General features: G+C 40.9%; 1 protein-coding gene across 1 annotated transcript in view; it reads right to left on the bottom strand.

Annotated features, from left to right (window-relative positions):
* Positions 1-3,149: 3,149 nt before the first annotated feature.
* Positions 3,150-27,201, bottom strand: part of LOC132400486 (synaptotagmin-like protein 1) — a 223,361-nt gene continuing 199,309 nt past the window's right edge. Inside the window, exons 12-15 of the mRNA XM_059981477.1 lie at positions 20,143-20,221; positions 16,169-16,268; positions 8,753-8,958; positions 3,150-3,835 (exon numbers count right to left, since the gene is read on the bottom strand). Coding sequence (XP_059837460.1) covers positions 3,696-3,835; positions 8,753-8,958; positions 16,169-16,268; positions 20,143-20,221 — 525 coding nt within the window. The 3' untranslated portion in view covers positions 3,150-3,695. The remainder of the gene's footprint in view (positions 3,836-8,752; positions 8,959-16,168; positions 16,269-20,142; positions 20,222-27,201) is intronic.

Here is a 27,201-nt window from a genome sequence, read left to right as displayed (position 1 = left end):
TAGAGTCTCCCTCTCCTGGAACCCAAAACCAACCTGATTTTTCCCAATCTACCTGCATATTAAAGCCCCCCATGACTATTGTAACATTGCCTTTTATGGCATGCATTTACTATCTTCCACTGTAATTTGTAGGCCACGTCCTTACTACTGTTTTGGAGTCTGTAAACAACTCCCATCAGGGTTTTTTTATGCTTGCAATTCCTCAGCTCTATTCACAATGACTCCACACCTTCCAACCCTATGTCACCTCGTACTAATGATTTGATTTCATATTTTACCAACAGAACAACATTGTCCCTTTTGCCTTCCTACCTGTCCTTTGATTCCTAACAATAATTTTCTTTCAGCCATGATTCAGTAATGTCTACAACATCATACTTGCAAATTTGTAACTGTGCTGCAAACTCATCTACCTTAATCCATAAACTGTATGCATTCAAATTTTAAACCTTTGGTCCTGTATTCACCCATTTTGATTTTGTCCATCTTTTACATTGCAACTCATCCTGTTGACTGCAATTTTGCCCTATCAACATCCTCTTCTCTCTACACTTTGCTTCTGTTTGTAAACCAGCTACCTCATCTTCAGCACTAATATCTGCCTTTCCTACAATACTTCTTGCAGTGAAGTATATGTAGCTCTGGACACTAGTCATACCATGCTCAACCTTTTGATTCCTAACTTTGTCAGGTCTTACCAACATCTACCTCATCAACCTCTCCACTAACTGTTCTGGCACTGGCACCCCTACAACTCTAGTTTAACCCTTCCCTCTAAGAGATTAGTTACCCCCCCCCCACCCCCAAATCCAGGTGCAAACCGTCCCTTCTGTCCCACAGTGGCTTGCAAAGCAGAAATCATTCTTCAATGTCAAATAAGAAATTTCAAGTTATTTATATATTCAAGGTGATTTATATGTTTTTGCATTATAAGGGATGGAGAAATAATTGGAGATATGGGTGAAGACCAGATCAGCCATGAACTTAGTGATTGACATGGTGATCACCAGGAACATTGAGACCCTCTCTAGTTGCTTATGTCCTTTGATCTTGAGCTCTTTTGAGAGTAGGTGGACTCTCAAATGAATGAGTTTGGTTTCCAGTTTTATGTAACATTTTTGTAGGAAAATTTCACAAATAAAATGAGTTTGGGTTAAAATCATGAATGGCAGGGGAAAGAAGACAAGCTTGCGAGTATTTTTAGGCCCCAAAAATATGTCCTCTCAACGGGGCAGTGCATCAATGGGGAAATATCTGGGGCATGTTGGAAGGGAACTGCAACTGTCATTGAGATTTTAATTGACCTATTGATTGGACAACCCAAGCTGGCCAGGGAATCAAAGAGGAACGTTCAGTGGGTTGCCTCAGGAATTGCTGCTTAGAACAATATGTTATGGAACCAACCCAGGAATAAGCTATTTTAAACTTGAACATGCATAATGAGGAAGAATTAATAAAAGATCTTGTAGTTATAGATCCCCTAGGAGCTACAAGCTGATAAAATTCCAGATGCCATTTGAAGAGAAATGCTACAAAACCTAAACCTTTGTTTTCTACTTTTAAAAAGTAGAAAATGATACAAAGATGGAGTTATCCAACAAGGACTGGGGACTGGAAATATAAGCTATGGGACAGGTCAGTAGACGAACAGCAGCAGTTACTCTAAAAGCTGTTCCATTATGCTTAGCAGGAATTTATCCCAATTAGAAAGAGGGGTTCCATGAGAAAGAGGCCCAATCTGTGATTAACGTGGGAGGTTTGGGATAATGTTAAATTAACTGAAGGACTCTCAAAGTGGCAAGGGCAGACGTTAGGCCAAATGACTGGGAAGATTTTATGCTCCAGCAGTATGATATTAAAAAGCTTGTAAGAAGGAGACATTTTGATTTTGAAAGAATACTTGGGTGTAATATCAAAACAAAATGAAAACATTTCTATGACTATATAAATAAAAAGAAGGTATTTAAGGTGGACTGCTGGAAAACATACCTAGTAAATTAATAACAGGAAATAAAGAAATGACAAACAAGAGAACATCTGCAAATGCTGGAAATCCAAGCAACACACAAAATGCTGGAGTAACTCAGCAGGCCAGACAGCATCTATGGAAAAAAAGAACAGTAGACGTTACTCTACTCCTCAGCGTTTTTTCTCTGGTCTTGCCAAAGGGTTTCAGCCTGGAATGTTGACTATACCTTTTTCCCATAAATGCTGCCTGGCTTGCTGAGTTCCTCCAGCATTTTATGTGTGTTGATAAGGAAATGACAAATATGTTATATTAATATTTTCATCATTTTCATTATGGAGGACACTACAAATATTGCTAAATTAACAAGAGGACATAATTTCAAATAACAAGAAGAAGATTGTAAGAATCCAAATCACAAGGGATTAAGTATTACAGAAACTCACAAGGCATATGATGAACTAATCTCCTGGACCCAAAGGCAGAGAAATGGACCCATTAGTTTTTTAAAATTTCACTTAATTCTAGAAAGGTATTATAAGATTTGAAAATAACCAATTGTTCAAGTTGAAGGGAGGGTAATATAAGCTGGTCAGTGTATTATCTATTGTTGATGGAACACTAGAGCCAATAATCAAAGCAGCAATAGCTAACTATTTAGCAAAACTGAATCTATTCAAATATAGTCATGTAGTTTTATCAAAGGTAAGTCATGTTTGATGACTTTTCCTGCAATGTTTGACACTATAGTAGGGAGAACTAAGAGAGGAAACCGATTGATATAAATTATTTAGATTTCCCAAAAGGCATTTGACAAGGTGCCACATTAGAGGCTTTTGCATAAGTTAAGAGTCTAAAGGAATAGTGTATGTTGGCATGGGTGGAAAACTGGCTGTTGCAGCGAAAACAAAGATTTGGAGCGATGTTAGTAGTGGAGTACCCCAGTGATTGGTTCTCAGATCCTTCATCAGTAGCCATTTTCATGAATGACCTTGAGGAGTGAACATATGTTAGGTTTCTAAGTCTGCCAGTGATATGAAAATAGAAAGGCACATTCTGATTCTGCGACAGGATAAAGGCGGATCCAGTGATTTGAGTGAAAATCTGGAGTTTAATATGTAAAAGTAGTCAGTGAAGAATCAGATAAATGTGTTGTAATACAATATTTTAATATATGGAAAGATATAAAACTGGTACGTATAAATTGTTTATTGATGTTCTTTCAGTGATAAATCATACATGGTTATTCAACTTTTCCAATATTGTATTCCACAAGTTATTACAGATAGATTTAATTAATGAAGCACTTACTGTTTGAGTTAATTTTTATTTTTTCTTGGCAGCTAGTACACAACCGTAACACATCTGTCACCTTCCAAAATACTTTATTCTAATAGTGATACCATTGTGCTTTAGAGTCTCCAAATTATTTCCAGGTTTAAAAAAATTGTCTCGAATACATATTTCATGCTAATCACGGTGTTCATGTGGAAATATCAAAGACTAAATATTTTCTGTTCTTTAAATGATGCTGTTGATTTAGTCATTTACTTCTTCAATTAAAATAAAGCCCTGGCTTGACTCTAAAACCATTCACCCATCACCCCTCTCCCCACTCCCCTCAACAAAGAAATTAATTGATAAAAATCCAGAAAACATAAATTTTCCAATTTTTGCCAAGTCACCATTTTGGCTATGCACCTAAAAGTGAAACAGTAGCTGAGGCCCTTCACTTCCGTTTAGTCATAGTTGTCCTGAGAGGCAGTACTGCTTCCACCCACTCACAGGGTCTGGATATCATGTCCGTCCAGAGAGCCGCCTCCTCTTCACTCGAGTCCATCCAATCCACAATTTGCCCATAGCTGCTCCCTATGGGAAAAGAAACATGTATGTAATAGGCTTGAACCATTCGACAGTCTCAACTGTTCAATGAATTACTTCAGAGAGTAGTCAATCATCTGATTATTCAGGAATGGGACTTGCAACTTTCTATTTAAGAGGGAACTGAGGGCTGCAATCAAAAATTATTGAAGGAACCTTAATTTCATTTGCTAATCTTCATGTATTGAATTTTATTAACCTAAAATATGACAGAGTCGTAGAGAGATGCAACATGGAGAAACACATCCTTTGACTCACCACACGGACCATTTACCTTCAAGCGCCCATGGGAGGTCACGCATGGTCCCGCATGGTCCCGCATGAGAGGTTAGGTAGGAAGATTCAGTCACTAGGTATACATGGTGAGGTAGTAAATTGGATTAGACATTGGCTCAATGGGAGAAGTCAGAGAGTGGTAGTGGAGGATTGCTTCTTTGAGTGGAGGCCTGTGACTAGTGGTGTGTCACAGGGATCAGTGCTGGGTCCATTGTTATTTGTCATCTATATCATTGATCTGGATGATAATGTGGTAAATTGGATCAGCAAATTTGCTAATGATACAAAGATTGGAGGTGTAGTGGACAGTGAGGAAGGTTTTCAAAGCTTGCAGAGGGATCTGGACCAGCATGAAAAATGAGCTGAAAAGTGGCAGATGGAGTTTAATGCAGACAAATGTGAGGTATTGCACTTTGGAGGGAAAAATCAAGGTAGAACATACAAGGTAAATGGTAATGCACTGAGGAGTGCATTAGAACAGAGGGATCTAGGAATACAAATACAAACTTCCCTAAAAGTGGCGTCACAGGTAGATAGGGTAGTAAAGAGTGCTTTTGGTACATTGGCCTTTATTGTATTGAGTATAAGAGTTGGAATATTATGGTGAGGTTGCATAAGGCATTGGTGAGGCCGAATTTGGAGTATTGTGTGCAGTTTTGGTCACCGACTTACAGGAAGGATATTAATAGGGTTGAAAGAGTGCAGAGAAGGTTTACAAGGATGTTGCCAGGACTTGAGAAACTGAGTTACAGAGAAAGGTTGAATAGGTTAGGACTTTATTCCCTGGAGCGTAGAAGAATGAGGGGAGACTTGATAGAGGTGTATAAAATTATGATGGGTATAGATAGACTGAATGCAAGCAGGCTTTTTCCACTGAGGCTAGTGGAGAAAAAAACCAGAGGACATGGGTTAAGAATGAAGGGAGAAACGTTTAAAGAGAACATTAGATGGGGGGGAGTGGTGGGAGTGTGGAATGAGCTGCCAGATGGAGTGGTAAATGCGGGCTCACTTTTAACATTTAAGAAAACCTTGGACAGGTACATGGATGAGAGGGGTATGGAGGGATATGGTCCAGGTGCAGGTCAGTGGGACTAGGCAGAAAAATGGTTCGGCACAGCCAAGAAGGGCCAAAAGGCCTGTTTCCTGTGCTGTAATGTTCTATGGTTCTATATTCACTATCCTACAACAATCCCATTTTTGTTCCAAAGTTGTTACTAATTTTTCAGATTCTACCACTTATCTGCACAACAGGAGAACTCACAGTGGCCAATCAGTCCACCAACCCAGTTTGTTAATGGTTTTATTGTAATTCTTTGTTTCATTGTGCAGGCCTGCAAGAAAATTAATCTCAGTGTTGTACATGGTGACAAATCTGTACTTTGATAATAAATTTACTTTGAACTTATTATTTTGAACTTTGAACCTGTGCGTTTTTGAGAAACAAGAACATCTGGAGGAAAGCTATGAAGTCACAGGGAGATACGCTTACATCACATAAGCAGCACCCAAGCTCTGTACTGAAACTGCTTCCTTAGTGCTGTGAGGAAGTGGTTCGAGTAGAATGACCAATGTGCCACCGTTATATTTATTCTTTGTCACATTATTTTACAAAATGATTAGAATGCAAAACTGTAGCATATGTTATAGCAAATGGCATTGATTTAAGGGGAAGCTTAATTGAAACAGGAGGAGGAATAACAAGAAATAGAGGCAGGGAGAAGTTAGTGTGTAGGAGCTTATATGAACATCAACAAGAGCCTTTCTGCTTTAAATTACTTCTATGCAACATTACAATTATGAATTCATAGTTAGCTAATAATCTTACTTCCTGATTCTGCAACCATAGAATTGACATGGCAATCAACATCACTGTATCAGAGAAAACAGCATTAGTTATTAAATTCACCTACTGTTGTGCGTTTTCCATGGATTGAATGATTCATTCTTATTTTCATTTGTTTCAAAGAAAATAATTGTGATTTTTTTTCCCCTCAACAGAGCCAATATAGAGTTATCAAACACCACTTCAGGTAAAATGAACCCTTAAATAACTAAGCTTTGCATTTTTTTTAATGAATTGAATGTTAAAAAAAATAGTTTGCTTAAACTTAAGTTATTCAGAAATGCTTCATAGATAATGAAATACCTCAGATACAGTCACAGCTGGAATATAGGAATTATGCAACTAACAGCCTTCCACAGACAGCAAGATGAAAAGAACTAGATTAGTTTTGGTGATAAATATTTGTCATTATTAGGAGGATAACTTCCTGGCTTCTTTTCAAATTAGTTGTTTGGAATATTTATGCCAAGCCAACTGAAAAGATATGACATTTTGTTTCATGAAATTGTACTTGTTTTACAGATAATGATCAGGAGAATTGAGGACATTCTGCTGAAGTGCAATAGAATCAGCTTGGGATTTGATTGGTTTATTATTGTCACATTATTGCGGTCTAGTGAAAAGTATGTCTTGCACATTATTTGTACAGATCTGTTCATTTGAGGTAGTACAAGGTAAAAAAAAATCCAGGATGCAGAATAATGTGTTACAGTTACAGAGAAAATCCAGTGCAGATAAACAATAAGGTGTAAGATCATAATGAGGTAGATTGTGAGGTCAAGTGTCCATCTTTTCATCCTATGGAATGATTCAAAGGTCTTATACAGAGGTGTAGAAGCTGCCCTTGGTACGTACGGTCAGGATGTTGTATTTCCTGCCCAATAGAAGAGGGGAGAAGAGAGAATGTGCAGGGTGGATGGTGCCCTTGCTTGTGCTGGCTGCTTTGTAGAGGCAGTGAGAAGTATAGACTGAGTCCCCAAAGGGGAAGCTAGTTTCTACGATGTGTTGAGCTGTGCCCACAACTCTCTGCAGTTTCTTGCAGTCACGGGCAGAGCTGTTGAGAGCAGTGCCATACCACAGTGGTCCCCAACCTCCGGGCTGCTGACCGATACCGGGCCACGAAGCACGCAGGGGTGCAGCGGTAGCTGGAACGCACCCGGCACATCTTTAAGAAAAAAGCCAAAATAAGCAAGCTAATTAACTAGGTGCCGCCCAGCACGTAAATGTCGGCCCAGATCAGAGGCGATTGCCGATTTCACTTGCTCTACATAATCGGCAATCGCCTCTGATCTGGGCCGACATTTACATGCCAGGCGGCACCTAATTAAATAGCTTGCTTATTTCGGCTTTTTTCTTAAAGATGTGCCAGGTGCGTTCCGGCTCCCACTGCACTCCTGCATGCTTCGCGGTCCGGTATCAGTCCGCGACCGGGAGGTTGGGGACCACTGACCCAAGCTGTGAGGCATCCACACTCGATACTTTCTATGGCGCAGCGAGAAAAATTGGTAAGGACCGACAGGGACACACCAAATTTCTTTAGCCTCCGGAGGAGGTAGAGGCATTGCTGAACTTCCTTGACGATCGTGTCTACATGGTTGGACCAGGACAGGTCAATGTTTATTTTCAACCTTTTCAGCCTCTGCACTACTGATGGACATAGAGCATGTACACTGCCCCCTTCCTGAAGTAAACAAAAAGCTCCTTTGTTTTGCTGATATTGAGAGGAAGCTTGTTTCTATGACATCCTGCTACTAAGCTCTCTATCTCCTTCCAGTACTCCGACTCATGTTTATTGAGATATTGCCCACTACAACGACATCATCTGCAAGCTTGTCGATGGAGTAGGAGCAGAATATGACCACAGAGTCAGGAGTGTAGAGAGAGTAGAATAGAGGCTGAGGACACAGCCTTGTGGAGCAATTAGACTTAAAGACTGCTTAAAGCATTAAAGGCCATAGCACTCTTCACTGGAGTTACAAAAAGCATGTACGTACATTCAACAACTAAAGGCTGTGCCTCTGTAGTAGCGACTTGCGGGAAAACAAAGTCGGAAATTGTGTGCTTTACTGGTTTTAAACATTGTTTTTCCATCATACAGATCTAGGTCAATGAGATGAAAATCTTCATTGTTTGTTTCAAACATACCATTGAAATTATTTTGGTTCTTCATTGCTATTGCATTAATCACAGAACATTTATCATTACAATAAAGTGTAGTGGAAAAGGAAATGTCTCATTAATTTTGCGGAGCTGATCTGATCTTTCTGGCAGTAAGGAATGAGATTTACTTTACATCTAGGTTATATTACACCTGACCTGAGAGTGCATTCCTTCGATCCTACCTCAAAATTACTACAAAACATTTTAGTCAATTTAAATATTTTAAAAGCTAAAGGGCATACACAAAAGGAAAATACTGAAGTAGAATTTTATGAAGAGTTATTTGACGACTGTAACAGTTTCTTAAATTAATTGCAAGACTGGGAAATGGGGATTTGAAATAGTTTGCTGCATAAAGCCGTGTAACATACTGCAATGTTAACATGAAATAGGTGAAGTTTCCCAGAGAAGAAATGTCTTACAAAAGCGCAAGACTCACTGATCAGAAGGATAGGTAAATAGAGAGGTTTCCCAGATAATGCAATTAAGAATATTTTAGATAAAGTAAAAACTGTACAGTTAAAGTGACACTTTTCAAGAAATATTTTTATCAGCTCTCTAATTCTATTCTTCACAGAATATATTACAGAATGTAGCCAGAATATTGTAACTCAGATTATTATTACCTGTGCCCAGATTAAGCCGAATTCCTCCAAGAAACTGATTGGTAAATGTTTCATGGTCCCAAATGGATAATTCTGCCGAGGCTTCCATTATTTCATCCAGTTTGAATCCATCATATACCATGGTGTGATTGTAGATGGGGTTCAGGGATTTCTTCACCACTCGGGTCTTCTGCCTGCTCTTCTTCCTGGTGTCAGGCAAAATATAACTGGAAGAAAAGTAGCAATGAGAAACTAATACAAAACAGGTTTAGTTCTGTTATTAAATTCAATAACAATTCATTTATGTTGAGGCATCAAGTGGATGAAGTTGAAGTTCAAACTGTACTAAACGTATTGCATGTTACCTCACAGTAGCTCAGTTATTAGGTACACCTGCTCGTTAATGAAATATTTAATCAGCCAATCAGGTGGCAGGAAATCAATATGTAAAAGCATTTAGACAAGCTCGAGAGGTTCAGTTATTGTTCAGACCAGACATCAGAATAGAAAAGAACTGAGATCTAATTGACTGACTGCGGAATGGCTGTTGGTGCCAGGCAGGATTGTTTGACTATCTCAGAAACTGATGATCTCCTGGGATTTTCACACACAACATTCTCTAGAGTTTACAGAGTAAAGTGTAATGAAACAAGAGATACCCAGTGGATGGCAGTTCTGTGGGTGAAAACACCTTGTTAAAGAGAGAGGTGAGAGGAGAATTGCCAGACTGGTTCAGGCTGGAAGGAAGGCAACACTAATACAAATAGCAATGCGTTACAACAGTGGTGTGCAGAAGAGCATCTCTGAGTGCACAGCAGCCTTGAAGTGGATGGGCTACCACAGCAGAAAATCATGAACATACGGCCATTGGCCACTTTATTAGGTACAGGAGGTACCTAATAATGTGGCCATTGAGTGTAGATGCCAATGTAAAATGTATCACCTTATCTATTTTTCTGCAATCTGCTTATATAATAGAGATATTAAATATTTTTATAGACAATAAAATCTAATGAAATTCAGTATTTTACAAATTACAGCCTTTACATAGCTTCACACATGCGAAACAAGCCACATTAATCTGTTCTAGAAAAGTTCCTATATATTCTCCAGTGTGCTTGGCCTGCAGAGTTCTTCCGACTTTCACCTTTTATCTCATATTTACAGCACCTGCAATTTTTGCTTTTCTTTTTCCCCCTAAAATTTGCCTTCTACCTCATTCTTTGGCATGTCCACTGAATTAACAATTCTGATAGTCTGATTTAATTCCTCACATCTGTGCTCACTTACTTATTTGCAATACACAGAAAACAAGATGAGACATTACAATCTCACCAACCTAAAATACATTCACCCATTTCTTTTCTTTCCAGAATCAATTTATAATGCAGCTATGCTTAGCTTAATACTGAAAGGCATACTTTGGTGTCTTTTCCACATAATTACACTCAATAATAATGCAATGATGCTCAGAAACACACTGTTATTTTTTCCCTATCTAGTTCATTGCTGGCTTTATAACAGACCTGGTTTCAAGGTGACATTGGTAGGACTTAAGAAATAAATTCAATTCAGTCACAAGTAACGTCAATATAATTTTGACCTGATGACCTGATTCATAACGTTCCCTACTGGTGAAAGCAGAAACTGATATAAAACCTAAGACAAGATTTTAAAGTTTATTTGAAGGAAACATAGAAAACCTACAGCACAATACAGGACCCTTTCGGCCCACAAAACAGTGCTGAACATGTCCTTACCTTAAAAATTACCAAGGGTTACCCGTAGCCCTCTATTTTTCTGAGCTCCATGTACCTGTCCAGGAGCTCCTTAAAAGACCCTATTGTACCCACCTCCACCACAGTCGCTGGCAGCCCATTCCACACACTCACCACTCTCTGCGTAAAAAACTTACCCTTGACATTTCCTCTGTACCTACTTCCAAGCACCTTAAAACTGTGCCCTCTCATGCTAGCCATTTCTGCCCTGAGAAAAAGCCCCTCACTATCCACACGATCAATGCCTCTCATTATCGTATACACCTCAATGCCTCTCGTCATCTTATACACCTTGAAAGCAATGGGTCACAGGTAGAACCTGCCAGTTGCACAAAGGTGGCACCCGAGGTCAGAGTTGAACTTGTATCCCTAATAACCATCATGCTATCCTTTCATCCTCAAAGGTAGAAACCATATTCAAAAATACTACTTAAAGGCGATACTACTTAAAGAAGGTAGGTGGAGGGACAGGTCATTTTGGGGAAGTAGAGAGGCTACAGAAGGATTTAGACAGATGAGGAGAGTGGGCAAAGAAATGGGAGATGGAGTATGGTGTTGTGAAGTGTACGGTCATGCACTTTGATAAGAGAAATGAAAGGGTTGATTATTTTCTAAATGGAGAGAAAATACAAGAAAACTGAGGCACAAAGGGACTTGGTAGTCCTTGTGCAGGATTCCCTAAAGGTTAATTTGCAAATTGAGCCTGTAGTGAGTTAACATTAATTTTAAGAGGACTAGAATATAAAAGCAAGGATGCAATGTTAAGACTTTGTAAAGCACTGATGAGGCCTCATTTGGAGAGTGAGCAGATTTAGGCTCCTTATCTTAGAAAGGACATGCTGAACCTGGAGAGGGTTCAAAGAAGGTTCACAAAGATGATTCCAGGATTGAATGGCTTGTCAGCTGATGAGCATTTGATAACTGTGGGCCTGTATTCACTGGAATTCAGAAAAATGAGCGATGACTTCATAGAAACCTATCGAATGGTGAAATGCCTTGATAGAGTGGATGTGGAGAGGATGTTTCCTATGGCAGAACAGCCTAAGACCAGAGGACACAGCCTCAGAACAGAGTGGCATCCTTTTCGAATGGAGATGCAGAGGAACTTCTTTAGCCAGAAAATGGTGAATCTGTGGAATTGCTTGCCACAGGCTGCTGTGAAAGCAAAATCTTTATGTATATTTAATGTAGAAGTTGATAGATTCTTGATTGGTCAGGGCATGATGGGATACAGGGAGGAGACAGGAGACTGGGGCTGAGAGGAAAATTGGATCAGCCAAGACTAAATAGCAGAGCAGACTTGATGGGCCAAATAGCCTAATTCTGCTCCTATATCTTATGGTCCTGTGGTCTTAAAGCTCCTGAACAGCTAAGTCTTTTTCACCATTTCAACATACATCTGTCTAAAATTCCTAAAATATGAATGAGAAGTCAAAAGAGTTGCCACTGGAGTGAGAAAAAAAACTTGAAACTTAGGAAGGAAATTCTTATGATCTTGTTGGAAATTATATGAATGTTTTCTCAGGAAACGTGGACGAGTGCTTGAAGAGATGCATCAGCAGATGGCAATACACTAAAGGATATACACTACATAGTGACAATTTCACAGCCAACTAGATGAGTTGGTAATTCCCCTATCAGCCAAGCTTGGTAATCACTCTATGGGAAAGTGCCTGAGTTTGAATGAATTTATGCACATAATCTATTTACAATTAACATCACTGATGATATTCTTCCTGCTCTTCTTGGGAGAAGTGGCTGAAGTCTCGAGCTTTCTCTACTTTCCAAACTCTGCTTGTGTGTAAATTAACTTTGCTGGACAATACATTGCTAAGATCGGTTATCCTATAGCATCTCCAATTTATTAAGAACATAAAAAGCTTTGGTGATCTCTTTGTTACCTCAGCTCCATTGTGTGATTTATCTAATGCCAATTTTTCACTCCCTTGCTTATCAAATATTTGTCTACCTCTGCCTCAACCATCCTTAAAGACCTTGTTATTTCTGTCATAAATAGCCAACCTTTTATCTTTGAACAATAACCCCTACGAAAGGATATATCCCTATATCCAATGTGTCAGAACCTACTTGGATCCTCTCTATGTTTTAATAAAGTTACCTCTCATTCTTCTAACTGTACAAGACAAGACAGCCAGCCCATTTCAGCGATTAGTCTAATAAACTAAACTGCTTCTGATGCATTAACATTCTTCCCGACTGCACTGTACAATCTAGTGCAGACTAGTTCTAGATCAGTACTAGTACTAGATCATCACCGTTATGTGCCGTGTCGTATGATGTGGACAATCATGGTCTTTCTATGACCATGATTGTTCTTGGCAAATATTTCTACAGAAGTGGTTTGCCATTACCTTCTTCTAGGCAGTGTCTTTACAAGACAGGTACCTCCAACCAGAATCAATTTTCCTCACAGAGTGTCTGCCAGGCATCAGTGCTCACATAACCAGGACTTATCTCCTCCCTGCCACCCTGTTACCTTATGTAACTGAAGCAAAACATCTTAATTTTAGTTGTTAATTCCCCTGGCAATAAATGATAACATTCTGTAAGATTTTTTTTTCTCATTACGAGCTATGCCTGTTACCAGACTGTTGTAAACCATGTACCGGGTCACCCAGATTTCTTGGCATCTCAGAGTTCTCGAATCTGTTGTCATTTAGAGAATATGCTTCCTTTTTTTTGCCAAGCTGACAGTTTCACATGTTTCCACATTATACTTCATTTGTCAGATCTTTGCCCAAATATTTAGCCAATTTACATCCCTCTGTATCCTCCTCATGTTCTCTTCACAATTTATTTTCCTATCCATCTTAGGGCTATGATGCACCATCAATAACTCTTGGAATACTGGAAGTGAAGGATAGGCTTTAATTAGCAGCAAAAGGGAGTGCTACATCTCGGAGACTGAGGGAGGAGCACTGCCTCAATCGCCTTTATACAGGGGTCTGTGGGAGGAGCCGTGGGAGCAGTCAGCAGAGGGGCGTGTCCAGACAGGTATACCTAGTTTACCACAGGCTATTAGCAAATTTTACAGTTATATATTCAGTGTCGTCATAAGAGTCATTCATATAAATGAGAGAGAAAAAAAACAAGGTCCTAGCATCAACGCCTGTGGCACACCACTTATATGTTAAACCATCAGAACAAAAGATCATTTCTGTTTACTGCCAATCTTATATCCGTGTACTGTGTGGGGGTTTGGCTTATTTGCCAGTCAAAAGCCACTTCCGCATGTTGGTGGATGATTGACCTTTTAAAAGTTACAGCCACTCTTTCCCATTGGTTGGCTTGATTTCTGGTTTTAAGTATCTCAGGGATTTAAGACTAGCACATGCGGGAGGCTCTCCTTCCTTTGTCCACAGGACATGCTTCACAGAGCCATTGGGAAAGCATGCTCCAGACCTAGAAGGCCCACACACACTCTTAGCTAAGTGTTTGTTTTTTGAATATTCAGTTATGTAGTTTGTGTAACTTGTTTGGTCAAGCCTTTTACTGTTTGTAAGAGAATGATTAAATCCACAAACCTGCTTTCACATTACACCATCCGAGTATAAATCTCCTCCTGCACCATTATCTTACACAATAACCTTTAATGCAACACCCTATTAAGTGCCTGGCAATTTTAGTACATGCACCCAACATGTTGAAAGAATTTCATTAATTTAGCCAAGCCTGGTTTCTTTCACAAAACACATTGTCCTTGCCATATTTTCCCAAATATCCTGCTATAACATTTTTATTAATAGCTTTTAACATTTTTCCACTGACAGATGTTGTTATTCTATTTCTGATTTTTTAACATTAAGAGACTCACACTATTTAACTGCCCCTGAACCCAGTGAATTGTGGGAAAATTAAACCCACCACATTAACTGTATAGAAACTCTGTATAGAAACATAGAAAACCTACAGCACAATACAGGTCCTTCAGTCCACAAAACTGTGCCAAACATGTCCTTATCTTAGAAATTACCTCAGGTTACCCATAGCCCTCTATTTGTCTGAGCTCTATGTACCTGTGGCTCCAAAGGTAGTCATAGCTGAAGGGTGGTAGTGGGGACGAACTCCCACTGCTAAACAAATGCTCTTCATGACGTGCGTCTCAAATAGCCTCTGAAAACCAAGTCCAATTCCTGGCCTTTGCATGTGGCATAGTTCTTATGCCCGTCAGAGCTATTCTCACTGACAGGAGAAGGGGCAAAGGCGGGCCACTGGCGCCTTAAAACCAGTTGCTCTGGGCAGATGGGGCTCGTTAACCAGGGATGGCAGCTCATCTAGGAGAGGGAAAACTCCCAATTTCAAACCTCCGCTGCCTTGCGGCTATACCTGCTCACAGGGAAGGCTTTGGGAGTAAACCCCGAGGAAAAATCCGGAGTTGGAATCCCGAAGTCGGCTGACTGCTGTACCCAGTACTGACTGGGTACAGTACTGCTGTACCACGGCAACTACTGCAATGCTGCTGACTTTTGTCGTTCCTTTGGACCTGTCATCAGCATGGAGAGGGGGGGTCCCACTGCATGGGCAACAGATGGATCTCCATATCAACTCTGCCCTGGCTTGCACACTGGAGAGGCCATTCCCAGTGACTACCAGAGGCGCAGTACCCATGGTCGACCACGACCGACGGGAGGCCACACACACACATGTACCTGTCCAGGAATCTCTTAAAAGACCCTATCGTATCCGCCTCCACCAGCATCGTGATGAAACAAAATTTGATGAATCCTTTGACTATCACAAACAACTTCCTTTAAGAGCTGAGGATGAGGTCCATCAGGATCCAGAGAGTTGTCAGGCCCCAGTTCCAACAGTTTGCTTAATATCATAGCTTTGATGATTGAACATTTCCGAAGCTCTTCCCTCCCTCCCTCCCTCCCAATTCCAGATTTACAAATATTTCTGTGGTGTCACTTATATCCTCTTTAATGAAGACTGATAGGAAAATACTGGCTTAATTCATTTGTCATCCCTTGTTTTCTCTTATTAATTGACTAAATCAGCATTGTTAATAAATCTACTGAAACTATGAAATTGATTCTTTTAAACATTAGAATCTCAATAAATCTCAGGAATAAGGGATTTATGAATGAGGTACTGGAAGATTGGAAGATAGCTAACTTTGTTCAGCTGTTAAACAAAGGTTCTAAAAATAAACCTGGAAACTTGTCAAGGTACCGCAAGCAGGTTTTTTCCACTGAAGTTGGGTGGGACTACAACCGGAGACCATGGAATAAGGGTAAAAATTTTAAGGGGAACGTGAGGGAAATTTCTGCACTCAGAAGCTAGGGAAGCGAGTGGAACGAGCTGCCAGTGCAAGTGGTGCATGCGAGCTCAATTTCAGCGTTTAAGTGAAGTTTGGATAGGTGCATGGATGGTCCCTGTGTAGGTCAATAGGAGTAGGCAGTTCAGGTGGTTTGGCATGGAGTAGATGGGCTGAAGGGCCTGTTTCTGCATTGCACTTTTCTATGACAGTAACACATATCCTGCTGTAAACTATGCTTTCGAAGGCATGTAGCTTTTAATGTTCAATAATAATCATTACAGAAACCTCTGAAAATCACTGTTGGTATTAAATACGTTAGTTGTATTGTAAGTACTTTTAACAGGTAAAAGAAGTTCCAGTTCTAACTCAACTTACCATCTCACAAATGAATCTACACCATCTGGCTTTAGTGGTTGTAATCCTGTTGCTCCTTTCAGCCATATGTGAATTTCACCAGTTTGTGACTGATGCACATCTAAAGGAATTTACAAATGACATATTATCAGTGAAATTTCAATTGCTTGGAAAAAAAACCCATTGCATCAACTTCATCAGTGAAACGTCAATCATCAAGTTTATGTATATTCTCATTGAGATCTGAACGGTTACCATCCGAACCCTGCCAGCTAAGTTGGTCCTAGAAATGCATGAGTGCACTAACTCTGAGATATACTGGATGACATACAACCTCTTCCCTCAGTTAGGAACTCCCTGCCGTCACCCAGGTCTCATCATCATGAAGTGCCAGTAGCATTAAATTGTCTACTATTTAACTTGTGCTGTAAATGCCCCTTATTATTTATGAAGTTACTAGTGGTAATATGTGTTGTGTATGTGAGTTGTATGTACTGTGTTGTTCACCTTAGTCCAGAGAAACATTGCTTCATTTGGTGGTATACATGTGCATGGTTAAATGACAATAAACTGAACTTGAACTTGAAATCTGTCACTCAGCTCATTCACTGGACCCCACATGGAAAACAATGACTATTTCCAGCTCCAAGTTTTATACTATATTTTATGTCTCCCTGTATCCACCCAGCCAGTCTTGGTATAGTAATAGCAATCACAGCCTTGTGGATGAGATAGGAAAAGAAAAAAACTTGGTTTAGAATGCACAGGGCATGATTAGTAAGTTTGCAGAGGACACTTCGATAGGTGATGTTGTGAAAAGTGAGGATGGTATCAGGATTTACAAAGAGCTCTTGATTAGGAGGGTCAAGGAATGGTGCAAGTTGTTGCATTTTGGAAAGAGAGATTAAGGTCGAACTTTTATAGTCAACAGTAAGGCCTTGGAGAGTGTTTTAGACCAGACAGAATTAAGAGTACAAGTATAAAGTTCCTTGAATGTGGCATCACGGGTAGTCAGGGTGGGGAAGAATGTTTTTGGCATGCTGGTTTTATCCGGCACTGAGTATTGAAGTTAGAATGTTGAGTTGCGATTGACATTGATGAGGCCATATTGAGGAATATTATATTTAGTTTAGGTCACCCTGCTATAGAGCAAATGTCATTAAGCTGAAAAGTTTATAGAATTTTATTGATGCGCTATAGAAAGCATCAATAACTGGACAAGTCACGGCTTGGATGGCAACTGCTTGCCCGTGACCACAAGACACTGTAGCGAGATGTGGACACAACTCAGCAGATTATGGGAATGAGCCTTCCCTCCGTTGACTCTGTCTACACTTCTTGCTTTTGGTAAAGCAGCCAATGTAATCAAAGATCCCACTCACCCAGATGCACTCTCTTCTCCCCGTCACATCAGAAGATAGAAAAGCCTGAAAGAATGTGCCACTAGTCGCAAAGTCTGTTTCCACCCTACTGTTATTGAAGATATGAAAGGATCAACTCTTGATCTCACAATCTAACTTGTTATGAACTTGTACCTTAGTGCGCACCTGCACTGAACTTTTTCTGTAACTGACATTTAACTCTCCACTTTGTAGTGGTTTTATCTTGTGCTACAACTATGTACTGTTTTAGTTTACTGATCTGTAGAAATAATAAATGATGTTTTTAACTGTAGTTCAGTACATATGCCAATAATAAAGCAATTTACCAATATTGCTGGGACTGGGGACTAAGTAAGAAGATGAGCAAATTGGGACATTGGATCTTATAGATGTGTGTAAAATTATGAGGGGCTTAGATTGGGTCAATGTGCACAGTCTTTTTCCCAGGGTTGGGGAATCAGGAAATAGAGGGCATTGGTTAAGGTAAAAGGAGGGAGAAATGATAGGGAATTGAGTTGCAACTTTTTAACCCAGAGGGTGGTCAATATGGAATGAGCTGCTGGAACAAGCTGTTGAGGTACATGCATTAACAATATTTAAAAGGTACTTAGAGAGTACCTAAGGTTGTTATAGCTGTGAATAGTTCTGGGGATAAACTCCCACTACCTATTAAATGCTCCCAATGCCATGCACCTCAAATAGCCTCTGCCAACCAAGTCCAGTTCCTGGTTTTCACATATTACTTAGCGTTTAAGCCTGGTACAATTGTTTCTACTGATAGGAGAAGGGACAAAGGTGGGTTACAGACACCTTAAAACCAGTCATTTTGGGCAGATGGGACTCATCAGCCATGGTTGGCAGCTCATCTTGGAGAAGGAAAACTCTGATCCCAAACCTCCGCTGCCTTGTGGCTATACCCAGTCATAGGGAAGGCTTTAGAAGTAAGCCTCAAGGGAAAAGTCTGGAATGGGAGCCCCGAAGCCCTTCCTACACTGAGTTCAACATTGACTCGCAACTCCTGTGACACTGCTGGTGCCAAACTGCATTGTTCTCTGCTGTTCATTTGGGTTTGTCAGATGCGTGGAGAGGAGGAGCTTGCTACATGGACAACAGCTTGCTCTCCATATCTTACTGCCCAGGCTTGCTTATCTAGAGAGCTAGGACACGTGATCAATGGCCGACCCTGTCTGATAGAGGCCTCCGATGTGGACAGGTATATGGATAAAAAAGAATTAGAGGGACATGTGTCAGGCATGGGCCAAGCACAGATGGGGTTAGTCTGGATGAGAATCTTACTCAGTGCGGTCCATTTGGACTGAATGATCTGTTTCTTTGCTCTAGGACTAAAGCTTGACAACACAATTCTGCCAAAGCCTCATCCATGTCTCCTGAGTCTGGATGCAACTCATTCAGTCCTCTGGACGCAGCCCAGGTAAATGGCGGTGGACTGAGATTGTCAGTGATCTGTCTGGGGACTGGGCTGACTGTTGCCTGCAGTTATGGTGCAACAAATAAACTGGTTATCTGAGACTTGACCAAGAGGCACACCCTTGTAACATGCATGTCAGAAAGAGTGCCAGGTGTACACGAGGACTATGCCTAGGGTGTACAGACTGGTTACCTGGCACTTCACTGAGAGGCACACCCTTGCAAGGAAGAGGGCCAGGTGTACATCAGGGCTATACCTAGAGGGTAGCAATGACAGATAAGCAATTATCTGTTTATTGCTTAATAAAAAAAAATCAATTCTATTACTAGAGGAATTTAGCAAGTCAGGCAGTGCCTTTGGTGGGAAATAACAATCGATGTTTTGGGAAGAATGTTGGCCTGAAATGTTGACAATTTATTCCCCTCCATACATGCTGCCTGGGCAGCTGAGTTCATCCAGCATTCTACATGTGTTGCAGAATCTATTGTATTTCTAATTGGAACTTCAATGTGAGCTGCCGTTTTCTCTTGTTGCACATCTGGTTAAACCGGAACACCTCATTAAATTTTGTTTGTCAAGTCTGCTACAAGCCGCAAAACACATCCATTACCAACCATACTTGCGTTTCAAGTAACTACAGACATGAGGAAACAAGAAACTATTTTCCGATTCAAAACAAAATTTACTGCAGCGTCAGGAGAGAATTTGAAAGCTTTATCTTCAGTTATAACTTAGGCCAATTTCTCATGAGAATAAGCCTCTGTGTTCATTGACTTATTCAACTGCATCATCTTGAATCTTCAGTAAAATTTGCTTTTAACCTTGAATGCCATCATTATAATGGCAAAAGTGGTATTACAGCAAGGGTCACAATGAAGTTTCATCTTTAATCTGAAACAATTGTAATCTTGAAAAAGGCAATTAAAGTGCAAAACTAGATACTAGTGTTGTATTTTTGAGAGGTGACACAGGTTACAATGAAGCTTATTCTAATATAAAGTGTGCTACACATAAAATGATCATACTTATCATTCAAAATATTTGTTTCAGATGCTCTGAAAAAAGATTTTTTGGACAATTGCAGTTCAATTTTTGAACAGACTGAAATTTATGGATGGATTTTTATGCATTGAATTCATTGGTGAAAGACATTGAAAGTTGGCTAGAAATGAAAGCAAGAATACCCGTTGAATTGGCTGGAATATATTTGAGTGCCACGTGGAATTCTCCTTGGGTAGTGTTTCCTTCAGGTAAACTGGATGCCTGAAAACATACATAAGTTGCATCACTGATTACCAAAATGTAAAATATAAATATAGATGGCAGTTCTCAGTAAAAATACATTCTAAATTGTCATTTTTTTTCTCAGCAATAAGATGGAAATTTATATAATTCCAACCATTGGAACTGAAATTGCACTTCATTCTCAAATAGTGTAAATTCATCTGGTCGATACCATGTATATTTTCCACTGAAGGCATGGATACTCAAGTGCATATATTTGCCTATACTTCCTTGTCTTTGTGATTCATTATTATACTTGTGTGTTACAACCACTAACAAAAATGGAAACATGGCCTTAGACACATAGCACTTGCACTAGTGTTACATTCGTGCTTTCTTTCCAAAAACAGGATTTGAAAATCTTAAAGCTGCATTTTTAATAAGCAAATTGTACTCACACAATTGTAACTACTATCCTCTGTGTTACTATTCGGCAGATAACAAACATATTACAAAATTATTCAACGCTGTAAAGAATTAATTTCCATCTTTTCGGTTCAGAGATTTCTGTCAGAGTTAGAGTATCTGAGAAATCAAGTAAACCTTCAGGTGATATAATGAACTGTCTCTAATATGGAAATTAGAAGCAGCTCATGGATGCTTTTGGCAAAGAGCAAAGGGATTTTAAAATAGTTGGTTGGGCATCAAAAGGCCATGAAAATATATTATTTTCAGCGGAGCAGCGGGCAGCGGAGTGGGAGTAAGGAGTGCTTGTGATCAACATACAACTGGAGATCGGAGGATCAGCCGTTGTAGGTAGGCCAAAACCCTTGGACCTACCTGGAGAATACCTGAGGAGGAAGGTAAAGCTGCGCAAGCGCGGGTGACGTCAGTGGCGAGCGCGGGCTTTAAAAAGCGGCCCACTTTCAGGAGCGGACAGTGTTGGTGCGGGCAGCGGAGTGCTGGGCTTTGGCTCAGCGGCCTTCGGCGCAAGAGGACTTCGACAAGAAGCCTGTTTTTCATTTATTCTGACTAATCCAGTTCAGGTGTGGGGGAGACAGTCAGAGCAGTGGTGTGCTCCGTATGCAGTATGTGGGAGGTCAGGGTCAACACAGTTGTCCCTGATGATCACACCTGCAAAAGGTGCATCCAGCTGCAGCTCCTATCAGACCGAGTTAGGGAATTAGAGCAGGAGCTGGATGAACTAAGGATCATTCGGGAGGCAGCGGCAGAGATAGATAAGAGTTATCGGGAGGCAGTCGCACCGAAAAGACAGGAGGTAGGCAAATGGGTGACAGTCAAGAGAGTCAGGGGGAGCAGACAGAGAGAGAAGAGCACCCCTGTGGCCATTCCCATCAAAAATAAGTATTCCGTTTTGGATACTGTTGGTGGGGATGACCTACCAGGAACAAGCTGCGGTGGTCCTGTCTCTGGCACTGAGGTTGGACCCTCGACTAGGAAGGGGAGGAGGGAAGAGAAGAGAGCGGTATTGATAGGGGATTCTATAGTCAGGGGGGCGGATAGGAGATTTTGTGGGGAAGATCAGGAGTCTCAGATGGTATGTTGCTTCCCTGGTGCCGGGGTCCGAAACATCTCAGATCGGGTGCAGGTTATTCTCGAGGGGGAGGGCAAGAATCCAGATGTTGTGGTCCATGTAGGGACCAATGACGTGGGTAGGATGAGTGAGGGGGTCCTGCGTAGTGAGTTCAGAGAGTTAGGTGCGAAGCTGAAGGGCAGGACCTCCAGGGTAACAATCTCAGGATTGCTACCTGTGCCACGTGCGAGTGAGGCAAGGAACAGAAGGATTATACAGATTAATACGTAGCTGAGAGGATGGTGCAGGAGGGAGGGCTTCATGTTTGTAGATAATTGGGCTTTGTTTCAGGGAAGGTGGGATCTGTTCTGAAGGGACGGTTTACACCTGAACTGGAGCGGTAGTAACATTTTTGCAGGGAAGTTTGCTAGTGCTTCTTGGGGGGGTTTAAACTAAATTTGCAGGGGGCGGGGATCCAGAATGTGAGAGAGGATAGCGAGAGGAAGAATAAAGGACAGGTGGGGACTACACAGTTCCGAAATATTAAGTGTGTAGTAGAGGAAGGTGGGGCAGAACAAGTGATAAGGAGGACTCATATACAGAGGGATGGTCTGACGGAACATGGAGTTAAATGTGTTGAAAGAATAAGTAAATTTAGGAAGAACAACAAAATTCTAGGGGCGTATAGCCCGATGGGAGTTCAGGGAGTTGGGGTAAGCACAATAGGCAGCGATTCAAACAGAGAGAGGAGAAATGGGTTAAAAATTCTATATCTGAATGCACAAAGTGTCAGAAATAAGGCAGATGAGCTTGAAGCCCAGGTGCGAATGGGTAACTATGATGTTGTTGGGATAACGGAGGCATGGCTGCAGGGAGATCAGACCTGGGAAATGAATGTACAAGGGTATACATGCTATCGTAGGGACAGAAATGTGGGAAGAGGGGGTGGGGTGGCCCTGTTGGTGAGGAATGAGATTCAGTCCTTTGCAAGGGGGGAGATAGGGTCAGGAGAAGTAGAGTCTGTGTGGATAGAACTGAGGAACAGTAAGAGCAAAAGGACCCTAATGGGTGTTGTCTACAGGCCACCAAACAGTAGCATGGATATTGGGTGCAAGTTGAATAGGGAGTTAACATTGGCATGTGGCAAAGGTAATGTCGCAGTAGTTATGGGGGATTTCAACATGCAGGTGAACTGGGAGAATCGGGTTGGTGCTGGACCACAGGATAGGGAGTTGTAGAGTGCCTACGGGATGCATTCTTGGAACAGCTTGTACAAGAGCCGACCAGGGAAAAGGCTATTCTGGATTTAGTGTTGTGTAATGAACAGGATTTGATAAGCAATCTCGCAGTAAAGGAGCCATTAGGAGGTAGTGATCATAATATGATGTTTTTATCTGCAATTTGAGAAGGATAAGGGCAGCTCAGAGGTGTCAGTGTTGCAGTTGAACAGGGGAAACTATGGAGCCATGAGGGAGGAGCTGGCCAAAGTTGACTGGACGGATAGCCTAGCAGAAAAGACAGTGGAACAGCAATGGCAGGTATTCTTGGGAATAATGCACAAGGTGCAAAATCAGTTCATCCCCCAGAGAAGGAAGGATTCAAAGGGGGGAAAGGGACCACAGTGGTTGACAAAGGAAGTCAGAGATTGCATAGCATTAAAAAGAAGGAAATATGACAGAGCTAAGGTGAGTGGGAGGTCAGATGATTGGGAAGTTTTTAAGGAACAACAGAACTTAACTAAAAAGACAATGCGAGGAGAAAAAATGAGGTACGAATGCAAGCTAGCCAGGAATATAAAGGAAGATAGCAAAAGCTTTTTTAGGTATGTGAAGAGAAAGAAGATAGTTAAGAATAGTTAAGAACAATGTTGGGCCCTTGAAGAATGAATTGGGTGAAATTATTATGGGAAACAGAGAAATGGCAGAAGAATTTAATGAGTACTTTAGATCTGTTTTCACTAAGGAAGACACAAGCAATCTCCCAGATGTATGGATGGGTCAAGGACATAGGGTAACAGAGGAAATGAAACAGATTGACATTCGGAAGGAAACGGTGATGAGTAGACTGATGGGACTGAAGGCTGACAAATCCCCAGGTCCAGATGGTCTGCACCCTAGGGTACTAAAAGAGGTGGCCCTGGAAATTGCAGATGCATTGGTAATCATTTTCCAATGTTCCTTAGATTCAGGATCAGTTCCTGAGGATTGGAGAATGGCTAATGTTATCCCACTTTTTAAGAAAGGAGGGAGGGAGAAAACAGAGAACTATCGACCTGTCAACCTGACATCGGTGGTGGGAAAGATGCAAGAGTCCATTATTAAGGATGAAATAGTGGCATATCTAGATAGCAGTGATAGGATTGGGCCGAGCCAGCATGGATTTACCAAGGGTAAATCATACTTGACGAATCTGTTGGAGTTTTTCGAGGATGTAACCAGGAAGTTAGACGGGGAGATCCAGTGGATGTAGTGTACCTCGACTTTCAGAAGGCATTTGATAAGGTCCCACATAGAAGATTGGTGGGTAAAATCAAAGCTCATGGCATTGGGGGGAAGGCATTGACATGGATAGAAAACTGGTTGGCAGATAGAAAGCAAAGGGTAGCGGTGAATGGGTGTTTCTCGGAATGGCAGGTGGTGACTAGTGGGGTGCCACAGGGCTCGGTATTGGGACCACAGCTGTTTACCATTTACGTTAACGATTTGGATGAAGGCATAGAAAATAACATCAGCAAATTTACTGATGATACTAAGCTGGGTGGCAGTGTGACATGTGATGAGGATGTTAGGAGAATTCAGGGTGACTTGGATAGGCTGGGTGAGTGGGCAGATACTTGGCAGATGGCGTTTAATGTGAATAAGTGTGAGGTTATCCACTTTTGGAGTAAGAACAGGAAGGCGGATTATTATCTGAACGGTGTAGAGTTGGGTAAGGGAGAAATACAAAGAGATCTCGGAGTCCTTGTTCATCAGTCACTGAAGGTGAATGAGCAAGTGCAGCAGGCAGTGAAGAAGGCTAATGGAATGTTGGCCTTTATTATAAAGGGAATTGAGTACAAGAGCAAGGAAATCCTCTTGCATTTTTACAGAGCCCTGGTGAGACCATACCTGGAGTATTGTGTACAGTTTTGGTCTCCAGGGTTAAGGAAGGACATCCTGGCTGTAAAGGAAGTGCAGCGTAGATTCACGAGGTTAATTCCTGGGATGTCTGGACTGTCTTACGCAGAGAGGTTAGAGAGACTGGGCTTGTACGCGCTGGAATTAAGGAGATTGAGAGGGGATCTGATTGAAACATATAAGATTATTAAGGGATTGGACAAGATAGAGGCAGGAAATATGTTCCAGATGCTGGGAGAGTCCAGTAGCAGAGGGCATGGTTTGAGAATAAGGGGTAGGTCATTTAGGACAGAGTTAAGGAAAAACTTCTTCTCCCAGAGAGTTGTGGGGGTCTAGAATGCACTGCCTCAGAAGGTAGTGGAGGCCAATTCTCTGGATGCTTTCAGGAAGGAGCTAGATAGGTATCTTATGGATAGGGGAATCAAGGGATATGGGGACAAGGCAGGAACCGGGTATTGATAGTAATTGATCAGTCATGATCTCAAAATGGTGGTGCAGGCTCGAAGGGCTGGATGGTCTACTTCTGCACCTATTATCTATTGTCTATTGTCTATTACACTGAGAGTCAAATTGCTCCAGAAGAGATACCAGGAGTTTCAGTAAACGTATTCATTGCATGGAGGATGTACAACAATAATCTCTCAAAATCTCCTCAACATGGTGATTCTTAAATAAGATTGAGAAAAGTATATTTGTCATTCCGGTCTTTGAGAAAAGAGAGATAGAAAGCGGAGAGCTGTAGATCCGTTAGCCTGACTTCAGTTATTAAAAAATTTTTTAACATTGGTGTTACTGAACACTTCAAAATTTTCATTTGATCAGGAGAGAGGCCCAGTACAGATTTATAAATATTATAAATGTTTATATTTACAGTTTAAAACTATTTTTAAATAATTATAGAGATTTATAAAGGCCTGCTTCCCTCATTTAGACAGGCAATGACGCAGCAGCATGGCCTTTGCTGAAGTGAGGATTAGGTGTCAAGCCATGGGCATGGTGTCTGACCTTGGTCAGGGGCTGGACTCTCCCATTGGTGCTGCCCTCCAGTGTCTGACTGGTGGAAAGACACACCGGTTTGTTGGTAGCTGTCCCGTCAATTTGCATGTCACTCAGGGTCATAGACTATACATGTTTTGTTGCATAATGATGTGTGCTTTTTTCTCAATCACTATTTTGAATATATGTTAAGCACTTGGGCCCCAGAGGAACACTGTCTCATTCAACTGTATCCAGGTATGGTTTGAATGATTGTTAAACAATTTGAACTAATTTGATTATGTCTGATGAACCTCATTAACCCAATTGATTATTCTGAAGTGATTAAAGTAGTGGACAGTGAAATATCTATGGAGGTGATTTATATAGATTTCCAAAAAGATATTAATTAAGTCATCCAAAACAGACTGTTAGCTAGAGTTCACTGAATGGGAGAGAAGTTACTGAAGTAATTATACTGAGTAGCAGAAGTTAGGGTATATAGGTACTGTGTGCAGGTATCCTAAGTGATCGGATGTGTTGGGTTAGTGTTGTTCCGCAAGGATTTTTACTGAGGCAGAAACGATTAGCCACATTAGACAGACGATGAAACAGAGAAGTTGTTATCTGTGTCAACCTCACTACCATGAATGGCTTCACTGGGTCACTACCTTAATAAATATTTCTGTAATTTATTTGGAGAGAACGTTGGCAGATGAAGTTGAATCTGGACATGAGAGGTTTACTGAATTACACCTAATAAGAAGAGCATAGACTTTCTAAGCAGAGCTGCCTCAGCTCCAGTGCTACCATCCAGGAAACAGTACCACAGCATTAAGGCCAGGACCAACAGGCCCCAGGACAGCCTCTTCCACCAGGCCATCAGACTGATTAATTCATGCTGACTCAATTATATTTCTAAGCTATATTGATTGTTCTGTTGTATATCTTCCTGTACATACTATTTATTACAAATTACTATAATTTGCACATTGCACATTCAGCTGGAGACGTAACATAACAATTTGTACTCCTCATGTATCTGAAGGATGTAGGAAATAAAAGTCAATTCAATATCAATTCAATTCTAACTTCTGATGCTTCGTATGTGGTGTATGGATGTTCTTCATATAAGAATTATATATTATCCTGTGTAAATTCCCCAATAGCCAGATGGGCAGTAGGAGAACTGGAGTGGGAGATGATATTTATGAAATAGAAGAGAGAGAATGAGATTGCAGAGGTGAGGGTGAGGTGGGGGCATTGATGGGTTACTCTGAGCCTGCATTGACTCAATTGGCCATATAGTCACTTCCTATATTATAGGAAATATATGAGATAATATATTACATCATGTGTCACAATGAAATATTATCTTTAATTTGAAACAATCG

This window comes from Hypanus sabinus, chromosome 10 (genome assembly GCF_030144855.1).
Source record: "Hypanus sabinus isolate sHypSab1 chromosome 10, sHypSab1.hap1, whole genome shotgun sequence".
Lineage (NCBI taxonomy): Eukaryota > Metazoa > Chordata > Chondrichthyes > Myliobatiformes > Dasyatidae > Hypanus > Hypanus sabinus.
Note: the sequence above shows the minus strand (reverse complement) of the source record. Positions and strands in the feature narration are given on the sequence as shown.